At 40.6% G+C, this 16375-nt stretch overlaps 2 protein-coding genes across 2 annotated transcripts in view; one reads left to right on the top strand and one right to left on the bottom strand.

The window, feature by feature from the left end:
* LOC134677979 (fatty acyl-CoA reductase wat-like) overlaps positions 1 to 8641 on the top strand; it is a 339904-nt gene extending 331263 nt beyond the window's left edge. Inside the window, exons 8-12 of the mRNA XM_063536411.1 lie at positions 2942 to 3003; positions 3312 to 3519; positions 5027 to 5207; positions 6379 to 6742; positions 6855 to 8641. Of these exons, the coding sequence (XP_063392481.1) occupies positions 2942 to 3003; positions 3312 to 3519; positions 5027 to 5207; positions 6379 to 6724 (797 nt within the window). The 3' untranslated portion in view covers positions 6725 to 6742; positions 6855 to 8641. The remainder of the gene's footprint in view (positions 1 to 2941; positions 3004 to 3311; positions 3520 to 5026; positions 5208 to 6378; positions 6743 to 6854) is intronic.
* LOC134677788 (uncharacterized) overlaps positions 8068 to 16375 on the bottom strand; it is an 87264-nt gene continuing 78956 nt past the window's right edge. Inside the window, exons 50-53 of the mRNA XM_063536215.1 lie at positions 14190 to 14290; positions 13117 to 13176; positions 12412 to 12450; positions 8068 to 9124 (exon numbers count right to left, since the gene is read on the bottom strand). Coding sequence (XP_063392285.1) covers positions 9038 to 9124; positions 12412 to 12450; positions 13117 to 13176; positions 14190 to 14290 — 287 coding nt within the window. The 3' untranslated portion in view covers positions 8068 to 9037. The remainder of the gene's footprint in view (positions 9125 to 12411; positions 12451 to 13116; positions 13177 to 14189; positions 14291 to 16375) is intronic.

The following is a 16375-nucleotide window of genomic DNA, read 5'->3' as shown; positions in this document are numbered from 1 at the left end:
GAAATTATGACGTATAAATGACACTTGCACTGCGTAAGGTATCAAAATCGCTGCAGACTTTTCTTGGTCTAACTCTAGTAAGCTGCAATGGTCTACTGTCATTTTAGTATAATTTGCGATGTAAAGAAGATTTAAACAGACTTAAAGATTAAAATGACTTCTTTTATTCACGTAATATTTATGCATCTACCATGCGAGAAAATAAAGTCGATCACAACTAGAGTTAAACCATGTTAAACAAAGAAAATCTGCAGAGATCTTGACAGCACATGCAGTGCCAGTGTTATTTATGGGTCAAACAGATCACTGTGTTATGTCTTTCCTGACGAGGTCAACGAGGCTCTGGACCAGCGGAAGCAGGTGGTTGTGGTCTTTATTGATTTCAAAAAAGCTTTTGATACCTTGGGCCACAACCAGCTGCTTCAGGCAATGGAAGAGTGTGGAATCACTGGACCACTCCATGGGTGGCTCCGTGCATACCTCGAAGGTCGAACCCTGCGCACGGCCGTGGGAGGCGAGTGCGGCGCGCCCGCGCACGTCTCCTGCGGCGTGCCGACCGGCTCGGTAACCGGGCCCGTTGGGTACATAGTTCATGTTAACAGTATGTGTAATGTTGTCAAAAACTGTAGTGTTTACATGTATGCAGATGACACCTGCCTAATATATGCGGATAAAGACCTAGACCTAATAGAAAACAGAATACAGGAAGATCTAACTAACATAATTAAATGGTCACATGATAATGGCATTATTATTAACATTGCTAAAACTAAATGTATGTGCATACGGTCGCCTTACACTAGAGGTAGGTACAGGCCGCCGCGCATTGTGGGGCACAGTTTCGACTGCCTCCACAGTGCGCGGCCGGCAGGGGACGCGTGCGGCTGTGTCGAGCTCCAGGTGGTGGAACAATACAAGTACTTGGGCTTGCTTATAGATTATAAGTTCTCGTGGCAGCCACATGTAAATGGATTATGCAATAAATTAAGGGCAGTACTTGCAAAATTCCACCATCTGAAGTTCGTTTTGAATAGGGCTACTATGTATGCAGTCTACTATGCCCTAGTGGATTCGCTATTGTCGTATGGGCTGTTAAGCTACGGTCGTACATTTAAAACGTATCTAGACAAAATAAAGGCACTACAGATTAGATTCATGAAATTAATGGTTGACAAAAAAACTAAAATAAAATGTAAAAGTACTTCATATGAACAGCTCTTTTCAGAATGTAAAATTTTAACAGTTCATGAAAAAGTCACGTTATTTTTAGCCTTAGATCAAATGTGTAATGATGAGTTTAAAATACCTATTGTCAATCAAAGGTTAATAAGAAACAGAGATAGTAATAAATTGCTGGTACCTAGTTTTACGAATTATTATGGCCAGAGATGTAGGAAATATTTAGTCCCTAAGATCTATAACGAACTACCGTCGGATTTAAAGACTACAAGGATGACAAAACAAACATTTAAAAAGAAATTAAGTAGTTTTCTATTAAATAAGATAAAAGATCAAGTGCAACCTATGTAAACCATACACTAAGTTTTTTATATTGTACGCTCAGACCATAGAGTTGACCCCTTAACTTCATACCATAAATAAAAAGTATTTGTTTAAAAATGAACCTTAATAGCTATCAATAGTTTTCTAAATTGAAAATGCCATATTGGGCTACGCATGCGGTAAAGGGTTAAGTAGATAAGTTTAAGTTACATATAAATAAACTACCTAGTACTTGCATATTAAGCTAATTATAATAGGAGCCTCGTCTGCCAACAAACCGCTATGTGGTTTGGCAGAAGAATGTATTGTATCTAAATGTAAGTAAGTGAATAAACGCTTTATTTATTTATTTATTTTTTTATTTAGATATACACAAGAGTTAAGGGCTATAAAGACAGGAGAGAAAACTAGTGTGTTCGCGCGAACTGTACATTTTTCTCTCCTGTGGGCAATAGTTAACAGCTTGTGGGCATGAAAGTAATGATTTTATCATAGTTCTCTAAATAAAAGGAGGACCTTTTCACGTGGATAAGGTTTAAATAAGAAAATTAACCTTTATAGCCCTTAACTCTTGTGAATGTCTACAGGAAAGACGTAACACAGTGATCTCATGATCTGTTTGACCCTTATACGTCATAATTTCATAAAATTCTGACGTATAAAATAACACAGTATATACTGCGTGTGCTGTCAAAATGTCTGCAGACTTCTCTTGGTTTAACTCTTAGCTTTTTCGGTGTCGTCTAACCCTTTACCAGGCTGACATTTCAAAAATGACAATCGAATGTCAGTCTTAAGGCTTGTGCACACCGGCTTGCGTGTGCGTGACGTGCACGTGCGCTAAAATGTTGGAGCCGCACACGCACACGTCACGCAAGCGGTGTGCCGTCTCTCATAAGAATTTGTATACTACAACACCGCACACGCACGTACACGTCACGCACACGCATCCGGTGTGCACAGGCCTTTACTCATCGAAAACATGTTTGAAGTGCCGTATGTGGGATATATATATCCCTTAGCTGGGTAAGGGTTAAATAGTTGCCATAACATATTGGTTGGATCCTATTGGTTATGTTGTAATTTACTTTTATTGACCCACAAAAAAAACATAATAATAGCAGTACCTTCAGATCCACAGCGCAGGCTTCGTCACTATACAGATAGCTCATCCACCTCAGGTTTCGTCAAAATAAAATGTATACTTTCACATATGTCATCCGCAACACGCATCGTCAAATTTAAAAGAAAATTGGTACACAACACAATAACAAGCCATAAACCTATATCCTAATCCGGTAAGTACCCGGCACAAACGTCCCCAAAATACCACACCCTACGTCCTACGTCCTATTGGTTCAGAATTCTATTTAGAGATAGTTTTCGTCAATATTTATTTCTAAATACATGTGTGTAAGGAATTCTTTTGTTTTTCTAGTGATTGGAACAGCGAAGGACCCGGTAGCAGGATGGATTGACAACGTGTACGGACCAACAGGGGTAAGTACATTGCTCCTCCTCATCATAGGAGCATTCCACGGGCTGTCCCGTACAAACGCATTGTATTTCCTGTGTTGCGACTTTTTTCTCGGCATTTAAAGCAGGCGATTATTTTTCTGTGCATATTTTTGACCATTTGTCATAGAAAAGGAAACTCTAACACCTTTAAATTTTCAGAAACTTCGCGTTTGTACGGGACAACGGTAGACAATTTCATGGAATGCTCCATAGCACAATATTAGCACGAGCGGTTAAAAAGAACAACTTTGCCCCCTTGTAAAACAAATAACTATTTCTTCTTTTTCCAGGTGATAGTAGGCGCGGAACTAGGTCTCCTTCACGTCCTACACGCCTCGCCAAACGCTTCCGCGTCGCTCGTGCCGGGCGACGCGGTCGCCGCCGCGTGTGTGGCCGCGGCCTGGAGCGTGTCGCGCGCCGAGAACCACCAGGCGCCGGCTAGGGACGCCCCGCCACTGTATCATTGTGTGTGTTCGGAAAAGGCCCCTATTACTTGGAGTAAGTTATATTATGTCTCTTTTTCTACTCATCATCATCATCAGGCTATATTAGTCCACTGCTGGATACAGCCCTCCCCTAAAGAGCGCCAAAGCGCCCTGTCTTCAGCTTGCCGCATCCAGCATCTGCCTGCAGTCTTTCGCAGATCGTCATCCCACCTGGTCGGAGGGCGTTCTACACTACGTTTCTACTAATGAAGTGCATAATGTAGAGACCACCAGGTGCCGGCTAGGGACGCCCCGCCGCTGTATCATTGTGTGTGTTCGGAAAAGGCCCCTATTACTTGGAGTAAGTCTCTTTACCTATATTTCTCTTGTTGCTTGTCCTAGGGCACCCCAGAGGTGCATAGGGCCTCCACAAGATCCTTCCACGCCTTTCTATCTTCCGTCTTGGCCTCGTTCTAGCTGTCCTACGGCTCGCAGCTCGTTCTCCTGGCGTACGCCTGGGTTACAACGGATGAACAGCGCCGGCTTTGCCAGCAACATGCTGAGTTGTGACCATTTATGGCATTTTTCACTAATTGTTATACATTGTATATTTGTCAACACGTTTTTGTCATCTGTGTTTGTTTGTCATAAATAAATGTATTTCTATTCTATTCTATTCTATTCTCTACGCTCCGCCTCCAGGTGTGTATCTTTCTCTTGAACACAATTTAATAAGAAAGCGCCTCTGTCGCCTATTTGCTGATAATTCTTTGAGTTTTGAGTTTATAAACCCATCACCTCCACCAACTGAAACTAACTCAGCATCTGTAACGACTTTAATACAACGAAGTGTGGAGGTGTCTTCAATTGCAAATGCAATGCAAAGTTATCTTGTTCCGACTTTAGTCTCTGGGATATAACCGCGAAAATCGAAGTTCGCAAATTGCGGGCATCTTTCTCTGTCACTCTAATTACGCCGTCATTGGAGTAAAAGAGAAAGATCCCCGCAATTTGCGAATTTCGGTTTTCGCGGTAGCCCCACTGGTATGAAGTTTATTAATCTTTCGTGGCGGCAAACGCATTTGTACGTATTGAGCTTTAATTAAAAATCAATTAGAATTCAACACTTACTGCCCGTATCTTAAAGGATATAACCAAATGGAGTGGCCATTATCAGGCGTTACCCTCTGTCGAAAATATTCTGCCAATGGTCATACACATTGTATGGACTGACGTTTATCTGACATGACTATTTTTACGTTACGTATACATTTGACGTGCTCTCTCGCAAAAGTCGGCAGACTGTTTTGTACAGGAAATTACAGACAAGGCGTCTCCGATTGGTTATATCCTCCAAGTCCCGGATCCACATTCGGCTGATTCGGCATGCGAGAGGTTAACCCTTTACTATGTCAGTCTTACCAATCGAAAATAGAACACATGTTTGAAGTGCCGTATGTGGGAAATATATATCCCTTAGCCTGGTAAAGGGTTAACAAGTTGTTAGTAAAAATATGACATCATGTTATGTTACAAAAACATTTGTGGGTCCTGATTACTAAGTTAACCCTCTATTCCAGGTAAATTCATGTCCCTGGCCGAGACCCACGGCTTGAGCGTGCCCCCCATGCAGGCCATGTGGTACTACATGCTGACCCTCACCAACTCCAAGGCCATGTACACGTTCCTCGCTCTGCTGATGCACTGGATCCCGGCTTACATCATCGACGGAGTGTGCATGATACTTGGGAAGAAGCCACAGTGAGTATCCAGTACCAGTACTATAAGGGCACACGGGGCCCAAGGCCCCCATCCTCAGGGGGCCCCGAAGGACAGACAGTAACAGTTTTATTACCCATAATAAATAGAAGGTCATAGTAGAAAAATGTTAGTTTAACCCTTTATAAGGCATAACGGTGCCGGGAAATATACAAAATTGAACTCTATCACTTGGAAATGAAGTTAAAATTAAAGTGGGAAATATATTCCCTCTGCCTTATAAAGGCTTAAGGGGTCATCCATTAATTACATCACACGTTTAGGGGGAGGGAGGGGCTCAAGAAAATGTGACATATTGTGACATGGGGGAGGGGGGAGACACAAACTTTGTGACGTCACTTTAACTTCATCAGTAACCGAAAATTTATTCGAATTATTTTATTCGCTGTACATTTAAATAACAAGTTTTTATAACGATAATCGTTTTTATTCGTTTAATTTTCTTTCCTAAGGAGTTTTGCGTTATAAAATTACTAATATTTATATCGTCAAAAATATTTTGATAAAATATTAATAATACTTAGGTACTTAATTAATTCGATTTGGCGATTTCATAGAAAAAATGTGACGTCACACTAGGGGGGAGGGGTTTGCCAAATGTGACCAAGTGTGACAAGGAGGGGGGGAGGGGTCAAAAAACCTAGAAATTCGTGTGACTTAATTAGTGGATGACCCCTAATTAGCTTTCTTTACTTTCCAAAAGGGCCCCAAATTCTTATGTGGTATGTGCCCAGGGGCCCTAGCATGGTTAAAGACGGCCCTGTGAGTATCCTCCCTAACTCTGTAGTCTGTATCTTTAGGTATTTAAATAAAACTAAACCAAATCTACCCTCAAATGGCTCATTAAGCCTGAGGGTAGATGAAAACATTACACGATCGAATATTGTATTTTAAAGTCAGGTCGTTCAGTGACTGATCCAGGCGGTTTTGTAATTGGTCGGTTAACCAATAAATGTTATAACTACCCGAAAATGTACAAATTGTTTGTTTACTTTTATTTAAATACCTAAAGATACAGGCTATAGCTAGTTCTACATCACACAAACATACTAATTTACTAAAATGGAACGGAGTGAAGTGAAAACGGGGTCAAAGATTTTACCATCATCATTCCAGGGCAGTCGAAGTCAAAATAAACTCAATTTCTTTCCAGATTAAGAAAAGCCTACACAAAAATCGAGCAATTCGCGGCCGTGATAGAGTTCTTCGCTCTCCGCGAATGGCGCTTCCACAACAACAACATGACACGCCTTTACAACGAGCTCTGTGACGCCGACAAGCATATCTACGACTTCGACACTAGCGCCATCGACTGGAACGAGTTTTTAGCAAACTACATGAAGGGAATTAGGGTTTATCTGTTAAAAGATCCAGTTACTACTATACCTGAGAGTCTTAAGAGGCATAAAAGGCTCAAGTGGCTGCATTATGCGCTGCTGACGGTATTAAGTTTGTTAGTTTTGAGGTTATTATGGTTTTTTGTGTCGTTTTTGTTTTGAACTAAGTATGTGTCGATAGTTAACACTTTATAAGGCATTAGGGTGTCAGAAATTGTCCAAAATTCAACCCTATCACTTTGAAATAAAATTCAAAATCAGGTGGGAAATATATTCCCACTGCCTTATAAAGGCTTAAGTGATGGGATTAATGGTATTGAAAGGGTGCATAAAAATGTGTATTTGTGCCATTTTCAACTAAAAGAATACTTGTCGGTTGTTGATAAGGCGCTATTTCCATGTAGCTTCAATTTGAAATCAACCTTATCGACAAACGACAATCACCTTTTTGTTAAAAACGTCATATTTGGGTACATTTATTATATGTCGTCACTGCTTTGAAACGAGTATGTTTTCAACGTAGTAACGACTTAATATTACCGTACCTCAACCAAAAGAATAATTGATTAGCAGTATGAGAGACGAAACGGTTTCAAAGCAGTGACTACAATTATATATGTTAGATAGTTTTAAATTGTGTCGCTTAACTTATCTATATAGTAAATCCATTCGACACTCCCAGCAAATATCTACCCTATTACATTTTCTTAATACCAAAATCGCATAAGAAAGATGGATTTACCTGAGTTTGAAGTTAAGCGACTCGCTTAGAATATCTATAAACCTGTTAGTTAATTCCGGTTTAAAGTACAAATAATATCACATTAGTTAGGAACTAGATCCTAGCAGATACCTTTTAAAAGCTGATTGATATTATCACTTTTAAATCAAAGTAAAAAAATATATCTATACCTACGAAATATTATATAATATTCCCCCTAATGTTTATTCCCCCTAAATGTAACCCTTTACCAGACTGTATTTTGTAAGGATCCTGACCGAATGAGTCTTAACCCTTTACCAGCCTAAGGGAATGGATTTGAAGTGCCGTATGTGGGAAAATATATCCCACATACGGCACTTCAAATATGCATTATATTTTCTATAAGTAAGACTGACATTCGATAGTCATTTTTGAACTGTCAGCCTGGTAAAAGGTTAGGTGTATTTAATTCTGTTATAATCATTTAAATCTCGCATCCTTGGAAGCCAATGAATGTAAATAATTACAATACTATTAATTACGTAGTTCAAACTACGCTACTTATTTTCTTCTTACGAGTATTAGATCGTTTTAAACGAACTAAATGTGTTTATTGTACAATTTATCATGAATGCCTTATTAAACTGTGTTTTTACTAAAGTAATTCTATGGAACTTGCTAACTATGTAAACAAACCGCCATATTGAAATTGTCTCTGAATGTTTATTATACTAGTGACTTTTGTTTACATAGTTAGCAAAGTTCTATAGAATGACACTTTACATCTTTGTATATATATATATTTGATACCTACACATATTTAATACGAAACTTTCAACAAATACTTAAATAAACTAGTTATATTTTCAAAGACTCTAAAAGAGTAGAATCTAATTATTAATTATATGGATATGTAATGGATATTTTTAATGTTATTTGCTTTGGTTACTGTTCGTAAATATGCGTGATAAAACTATTATAAAATGACAGTTTGCAGGAATTAAAGTGTACAGGCGTGGCTCACTCCGCGATTTCGTCGCTTTGCTACAGGTAGCTAAAAGTACATCCGTTCCACACCAATTTTGGTGGCTAGCCATAAGCCGCGCGTGGCGTTGTCACCACCTAGCGGCCATATCTGTGCTGATCGTAACAGACGCGTTTTGTTAGAGAGTGATTCTTCTGTACCTATACCTAGTACTATTATTTATTCTGTGGTAATAAGTACAATGATAGTTATGATAAAATGGTATTTGCTCACATTGTAATATTTAAGGTGATTTTTGTAAATTGTGTGATTACCTAACTATATTTTAAGTGTTGTTGTATTAATAAAGATGTAATAAATTATACAAAATGTAATAAATATTTGATATAGATTTTCATAGTTTTATTGAAATATCAGAGTTTATTAGGAGAGAAATAAATAAATAATTTTCACATCAGTTTCATTTTTTATTAAAACTTTGTTTCAAATACAAAATGGCCACGACATAAACACAACATTTTTTAAAAACATTTGGTTTTGAGACTTAAAACGAATTAATCGTATATTTACCGCATAAATTGACAAAAATATTATTAGGAACTAACAAACCGTGCAAATATTTGTGTAAGTCGACTTATTGATCAAACATGAGAAAACCCACCATTATGGTTCACTGTTTACCATTGGATCACTTCTCAAACTCAACACCCGTAGATACACCTTTATATAGCATCATAATGAACGGCGACGAAATACATTGGTTCACTGTGTACCACTGGCTCACTGTTCACTTCTCGTACTGGTTCAATCTTCGTAAACTCGTAACTTCCATGCCGTAAATCTTAAACATTGCCGGTTCCTCCTTGAATGATACCTGCAACCGTAGTTCGTTTTAAAACTTTAATTTCATACAAAATTTCTACACTAAAGACCAAGAAAAGTCTGCAACGATTTTGATAGCACACGTTAACCCTTTACCAAGCTGACATTTCAAAAATGACAATCGAATGTCAGTCGTGCTCAGCGAAAATAGAACACATGTTTTAAGTGCCGCATGTGGGAAATTCCCTCCTCCTTAGCCTGGTAAAGGGTTAAATTTAAATAATCACAATTATTTATCAGTGGCGCTAGTGTGTACAGTCGCCATCAGATATATCGGAGCGGCCAAGGTGCTCACAAATATCTGTACACGTCTCTATTTTCATGGCGTTTGAGTGCGTGTACAGATATTTTATTTATTTATTTACATTATATTATGAACACCTTGGCCGCTCCGATATATCTGATGGCGACTGGACGTTGATGAGCTCTTAATAAGAGCTTGCATCACTGCCGAAAACCTTACACAATTGTGAAAACCTTGGTATGGACGGACGTTTATCTGACATGGCTATTTGGGGCATTATCTATGAAAAGGGACCTTAGGGGTTGTGCACAAATCACGCGAGGTGTTGTCGGCTACTTTTTGACCCCCCCTTCCCCTTGGTGATATGTAGTGAAGTTTTTGGCAACCCCCCTCCCCCCACACAACGTCACGTGTATTTTTTTGAAATTTTTTCATCGACCTAATATTAAGATAAATTGTCTTGTACATAGAAAATCGTGTTTATTTTTATATTTTCGTTAAACAGACTCGCTATTTTGAAGTGCAGAGTGAAGATCTATGTTTAAAGAAACCGAGAAAAAGTATCTACTTATGTGGTAGGTTATTTTTTCTTAGTTTCGTTCATTGTAGAAAAATACACGTGAGGTTTCCTTTATACCCCCCCCCCTCCCCCAACGTGATCTATCGTGATTTTTTCGTGACCCCCCGTGATATTGTCGATGGCGCTTATATGCGGCATTGTATTTCTATCGGAGCATCCTTAATAATGGCGTAAGCGCCATCGACAATAAGGTCCCTTTTCATAGATAACGTCACATTTGTACGTTACGTACAAATCATGTAAATAGCCATACATTTGACGTCCCCTCCCCGCAAAAATCGGCAGACTGTTTTGTGTAGAAAATGACAGCCCGTCTCCAGTTAAGTTACTAAATGCTCTAATGGCTCCTCTACACGATGGGCCAACGCCGGCCACTCCAAGGGACGCATTTATGCGTCAGAGGGAGCAAGTGATATTGCTATCTCATTCTACCGCAAGGCTGCGTCCCTTGGAGTGGCAGGCGCTGGTCCATCGTGTAGAGGAGCCATAAGCTTGAGAGTGTCAAAATACCCGTTTTCTTGCGGCACAAACGGCCGTTTTTTTTTACGTTAACTTAGAAGTTTTTTTTTTTCATAGCTTCGAGAGACTGTAAAGTGTCATTCTATGGGTATCGTCTTGGGTCGTCCCATTCGTTTTTCGTCAAGTTCTTAAATTAGTCCTATTCTGCTTTCGTCACTCATTCTACATTGAAAGCCACCGACGATTGTCACGAATGTAGAATGAGTGACGAAAGCAGAATAGGACTTATTTAAGAACTTGACGAAAAACGAATGGGACGACCCAAGACGATACCATTCTATGGAACATGCAACAAACCGCCATATTGAAATCATCATTCAATGACAATTTCAATATGGCGGTTTGTTTACATAGTTAGCAAGTTCCATAGAATGACACTTTAGATCTGAATATGGTTGTAATTTCAACTCGATATTTCCACGCGTTCCCGAGATAAAGGGTCACGACAGACAGACGGACAGACAGATGGATAGACAGACGAACAGACAGGTGGACAGACAGACGGACAAACAAACGGACAGACATACGGACAGACAGACAGACAACAAAGTGATAAAGGGTTCCAATTTTTCCTTTCGAGGTACGGAACCCTAAAAATGTAAATACATGTATGTATTCTCACCTTGGACTCTCTAGGTCCTTCTGTACTGGACTGGTCCGGCTGTAACATATGGATAGTTAAAAGTACATTACGATACAAATGCGAAAAGTAGAAATAGTTATTTGCACAACAAGAGATCAAAGTTTGATATTTCTTCGAGTGCTTATTTTGAGTCCCGTGCAAGCGAAAGATTCTATAATAATTTAGAATCTTGAACGTAGTAACGGATTCAAAAGCGCACGAGATGTAAATAACTTTGATCTCGTGTAGTACACAAAATTTTTCACCCTAAGCAGTGAGAACATACCTACCTAGAGGGACAGAGATAATAGAACCCAAGTATATCGAACTTGTATTAGACCCCGCATGTTGAAATGACATTTAACTATAAAGGTCACTTGAATGTCATTTTGTCTCACTCAGTGAGCAAAATCGCATTTTGCTCACAACACACAACACAAACAGAGAGACAAAATGCGAGCAAAATGCGATTTTGCTCACTGAGTGAGACAAAATGACTCGGTGAGCAAAATCGCATTTTGCTCACTGTTTTTAAGAAGCAACGTACCCTTGTTCGAGCTGCTGAGGTGAAAAAGGAATTACCTATTCACACATGTATGTATCGTACAACGTTTTAAGGGGCCCACAAATTACCAGTACGCCGGACGAAATCAGCCTGTCAGTTGTTCGGAGCTGTCACTTTTGCGTTTAACTGACAGGCCGACATCGTCCGGCGGACTGGTAATTATTTACCTATGGGCCCCTTTACAGTACATAATAATATGACCCTTTACACTTTCGACTTGTAGTTGTAGTTAATTTTAGTTTAGTATTCATTTTATAACACTTATTATCAGAGCTCGGCAGGGGTAGGCCATTTTGACGTCACTTATGTCAAGTGTAGATATTAATATAGATACACCTTAGAAAGAAATATTAAAATAAAACTTTATTAATTATAATTAAACCAAAATTACAATGCCTTATGTACAAATAAACTTTAATAGTAGCATTTGGATGGATATACATATTATTTGAAGAGGTTTACTAAAAAAGCTTGCTATAAAATTCATTAGTTTTAATGGCGACGTAAAGATCGTAGCGGAAAGGCAGCCTAAATAATATAATTTCTTTAGTTATTAAATTACACCACATATACCATCGAATGACAAGGCATGTCCATGTTGTGCAAACTCTGAAAACAGCTCACCCCCGCCGAGCTCTGCTTAATATACAATAAATGAGTTTTCTCCTTTCGACTTAATGTGCTTATTATCACACTAGTGAGGTAAAATAGCACCATGTTTACTGTAAACATAAATATATCACTCTCACCTTGGACTCTTTGGGTTCTGCAGCATTGTCTCGCTCGGCCTGTTAAATATAGGTCATTTTTACACAAATTTCAAATACAAATACAAAATGTTTTGTTTCGGAAATAAAATTACAACAATATTACATTTATGCTGGCCACCACACTAGGCATAGCCTAAATTGACTAAGCTCAAGCTCAAGAAGGCTTGTGTTGTGGGTACTTGTACAGTCAAGGAATTTAAATTCCGACCCATTTCGTACTTTGTCACAGTGACAATCAATATGAAAGCCGCTAGAGACCTCATACGGTTGTCACTGTGACAAAGTACGAAATGGGTCGGAATTTAAATTCCTTGACTTGTACAACGAAATATGTATATTTAATCACTTACGCAACACGTTTCGGAGAGCCTAGGTCCCCATTTTCAAGCACTAAAGGCGTGTCCAAACGGGGACAATTTTTTGCCAATCTGATTACAGAGCTTTTACAACGCGCGTTAAAAAGCGCTTGAATCTGTCCGCACTGTAAATTCGATTTAACGACCAAGACTTAAAGTCGAAAATCCAACAACGCTTGATAAAAAGCGCCAACGCTGTCGTGTGAATAAATACACATGTATCATTCAAACGCTTTTTTAACGCGCGTTGTAAAAGCGCCCGTGGGAATGGAGGCTTAGGCCAGTCCTTAGATATACGTCAAAGGCTTAAAGTTGTAATTAAGAATACCTCTTCAGCCTTCATCACGGGCGGTATGTTGGCTCCGAGCTTCTCTGCTAGAGATTGAACCTGTAGTAAGCATATAATGTAGTTTAAACGTTTATAATGTAACTTAGGCTAGGAACGACATACATTCCGATCCTCTATATATATGTCGGCGGCCGATCGTAAGATCAGGCAGATCGTAATGTTCCTGTGTAATGTTTTGACGATAGTCACATTAAACCAATATATAGGTAGGATAGGTTCGTTAGGCCCCCCCCACATCTGGCGTCTTTCGAGCGTCGGCGTCTACAATTCTAAGGCCGACGTCGACACAACGTCGACGCAGCGTCGACGCAACTGCGCAGCGACGTCATTTTCCATAGCGCTGGACCGACGCCGACAGACGCCGACGCTCGAAAGACGCCAGATGTGGGGGGGCCCTTAGGTTGATTCAGATGCCCGAAGGGCAAACTGGCCAGAAATAGAAGCCCTCAAGCAATCGAATCAGGGAACCAGTCAAAGATTTTCACGTTTCACGATATGCCTAGAAATTTCACGATATGCCTGATCTTACGATCGGCCGCCGACACATATACAAAACAAAAAAAAAGACCTTAGCTCATATTAAATTTTTCCTTCCATTAGAGCCACTTGCACCATCCCCCTAACCCGGAGTTAACCGGTTAAACCTGGAGTTACCATTTTTACCAGTACAAGCTGACACTGGGTTAACGGTTTAACCGCTTAACCCCCGGTTAGTGGGATGGTGCAAGTGCGGCTAAGCCTCGGAAATGCGTGATTAAAATCTTTCGGGTTCCTCGTGAACATCGTGTATAATGTTAGGAAGATGATCATCATCATCATCATAATTTATTCAATAACAATATTACATTGTGTTTGAAATCTTAAATGCATACAAAACATATTACAAAACAACATCATAGCCACCAATTTAAAAATAATTAATAATATACATCACCAAATAAAAATAAAAAGTCAAATAAATTAAAGTAAATGTCTCCGAAATTAAATAAACATGAATTAATAACGTGAACATAAAAAAGAAAAATGACAACAAGCAACAACAAATGACTCACTGTACGATATTGCGAGAAGCAAGCGCGTGCGTGTCCGATACAGGGAGGCGGTACAGCTCGCCCGTACCGGTCGCGGTCCGTCGCGTCGAACATGTAGAACCCTGGAATAAAAACGTTACAGTTGGTATCGTCTTGGGTCGTCCCATTCGTTTTTCGTCAAATTCTTAAATTAGTCCTATTCTGCTTTCGTCACTCATGCTACATTCGTCACAATCGTCGGTGGCTTTCAATGTAGAATGAGTGACGAAAGCAGAACTACTAACGACTAATTTAAGAACTTGACGAAAAACGAGTGGGACAACCCAAGACGATACCTTACAGTTTATTATAGCGGTGGCGGCCGAGTGGATATGACGTCCGACTTTCAATAGTTTCAATCCGGAGGTCGCGGGTTCAAATCCTGGCTCGTATCAATGAGTTTTTCGGAACTAATGTACGAAATATCATTTGATATTTACCACTAGCTTTTCGGTGAAGGAAAACATCGTGAGGAAACCTGCATACATCTGCGAAGATATTCAAAGATGTATGTGAAGTCCCCAATACGCAATGGTTGGGCTAGCGTGGGGCCCAAAAGCCCTCTCGCGCATGAGAGGAGGCTTATGTGTCCAGTAGTGGGACCACAGACAAAACATCCTCCAGACTGAGCATAGTCGCGCTACCCCCTCTGCCACGCATACGGTAATTTTACTCCGTGTTCGAGTCGAAAGTGTCTTTGTGTGACGTCCGTGTCTTTGAACGGACCAATCACGGCACGGGACTTCGCTCACCTCGTCCCGCGCACCCCCGCATTTTTGAACACTCCTAATCATCGGTAGACCTTATTACAAAAGGCTGTAGCGATGCTACGTATTTGCCTAGGATAAATACATACTTTTCCATACAAGATAACCGGTACAACATGACTGTCGCATTTCCAACAAAATAACATACACCACAGTGTGACACTTAGGTAAAACCGTAACGTACCTTCTTGGCCGCAGGTTGATTAACATATCCTGCCTCCTGGCTAACTGGTTTCGAAGAAACAAGTCCAAAGAGTATGCCACTTGAACGGAACTTGTCACCCAGATTGTGCAGAGGTTGCTGGACCAAACCTGGCTTCACGTATATCAAAGTGATCCTCGTGACCCATCCCAACTGCCCAAGTAGGTCACATCCTAATTTAGTTCGTATTTTAGAATCATTTTCGGAATTTTTATGAAACATAAATGATGATTTTGACGGTGTCAATGAGTTGAAATCTGTGACAGGAGAACTGTCAGAAAGTAAATTATGCGTTTAGTTACCGCATCGGAAAGAAGGTATTCTGAATGAAACAAGGTAGAAAACGTACGATAAAAATATAATTATTAGTAATTATTATTAACCACTTAAAATATTACAAGTATTAATGAGCATTGATATTTTTTCGAGAGTCATCTGATTTGGAAAAGGTTTAAGTTGGTTTGACGTTTGATGCGTCGATATGGATCGAAACGGAGGGCTGGGGTATTTTGGAATCGATGATGGATATGTCAGTTGGAACTGGGGCTCGCTAGCATTTATACAGCTCCTAATTGAATATCGAAATAAACCGCCTCGCCCCCTTCCGCCGCCTACCCCGGCCGGTGGAAGATTGGGATATATGTAAATTGCGCCGTGTGTGTGTGTGTTGTGCGCGAAAAGGGCGTAGCCCACCGAGTGCTTTCCGTGCCGCCGGCGAGCGCAAGCATGGCCGACGGTCGTGTTGCTCCGAGCGTCGTTGCGCGCTCCCTGATGTGCTGAGCGTCGTGGGGACGCTGGTTTTCACCGCAGGGCGCAGTTTCCAAGGCCTGTGGACTGTGTGTCGAGCGGTACGGCGTGCCGCCCGGCGAACCCGAGGTGCTTCACACAGGCCTCCCCTTCACTTGCGTGGCCTGTCGACTCCGAGGCGCGTCATGTTGGCGCCACCATCAAGCCGTAGGGCACGGCCTTGACCCGCGAGCCGTGTGTCGGACAGCCTTGCCGCGGTCCGACGATCCCAAGGTATCATCGCGCGGGTCCTTCTTGTGGAACTTCCGAGCGCCGCGGGTTGTTCTCGCCCGGGCTTGCCAAAGCCGGAGCTTGAGGAACGCCCGCCGCCCACCGTCAGCGATCCGCCTGCTGCGTTAAATACCAGCGGGCCTGTGGATGATAGCTACGTTCGGTACCCGTGAGTGCACTAG

Source organism: Cydia fagiglandana, chromosome 27 (genome assembly GCF_963556715.1).
Source record: "Cydia fagiglandana chromosome 27, ilCydFagi1.1, whole genome shotgun sequence".
NCBI lineage: Eukaryota > Metazoa > Arthropoda > Insecta > Lepidoptera > Tortricidae > Cydia > Cydia fagiglandana.
This window is presented reverse-complemented; position numbering and strand designations above follow the sequence as displayed.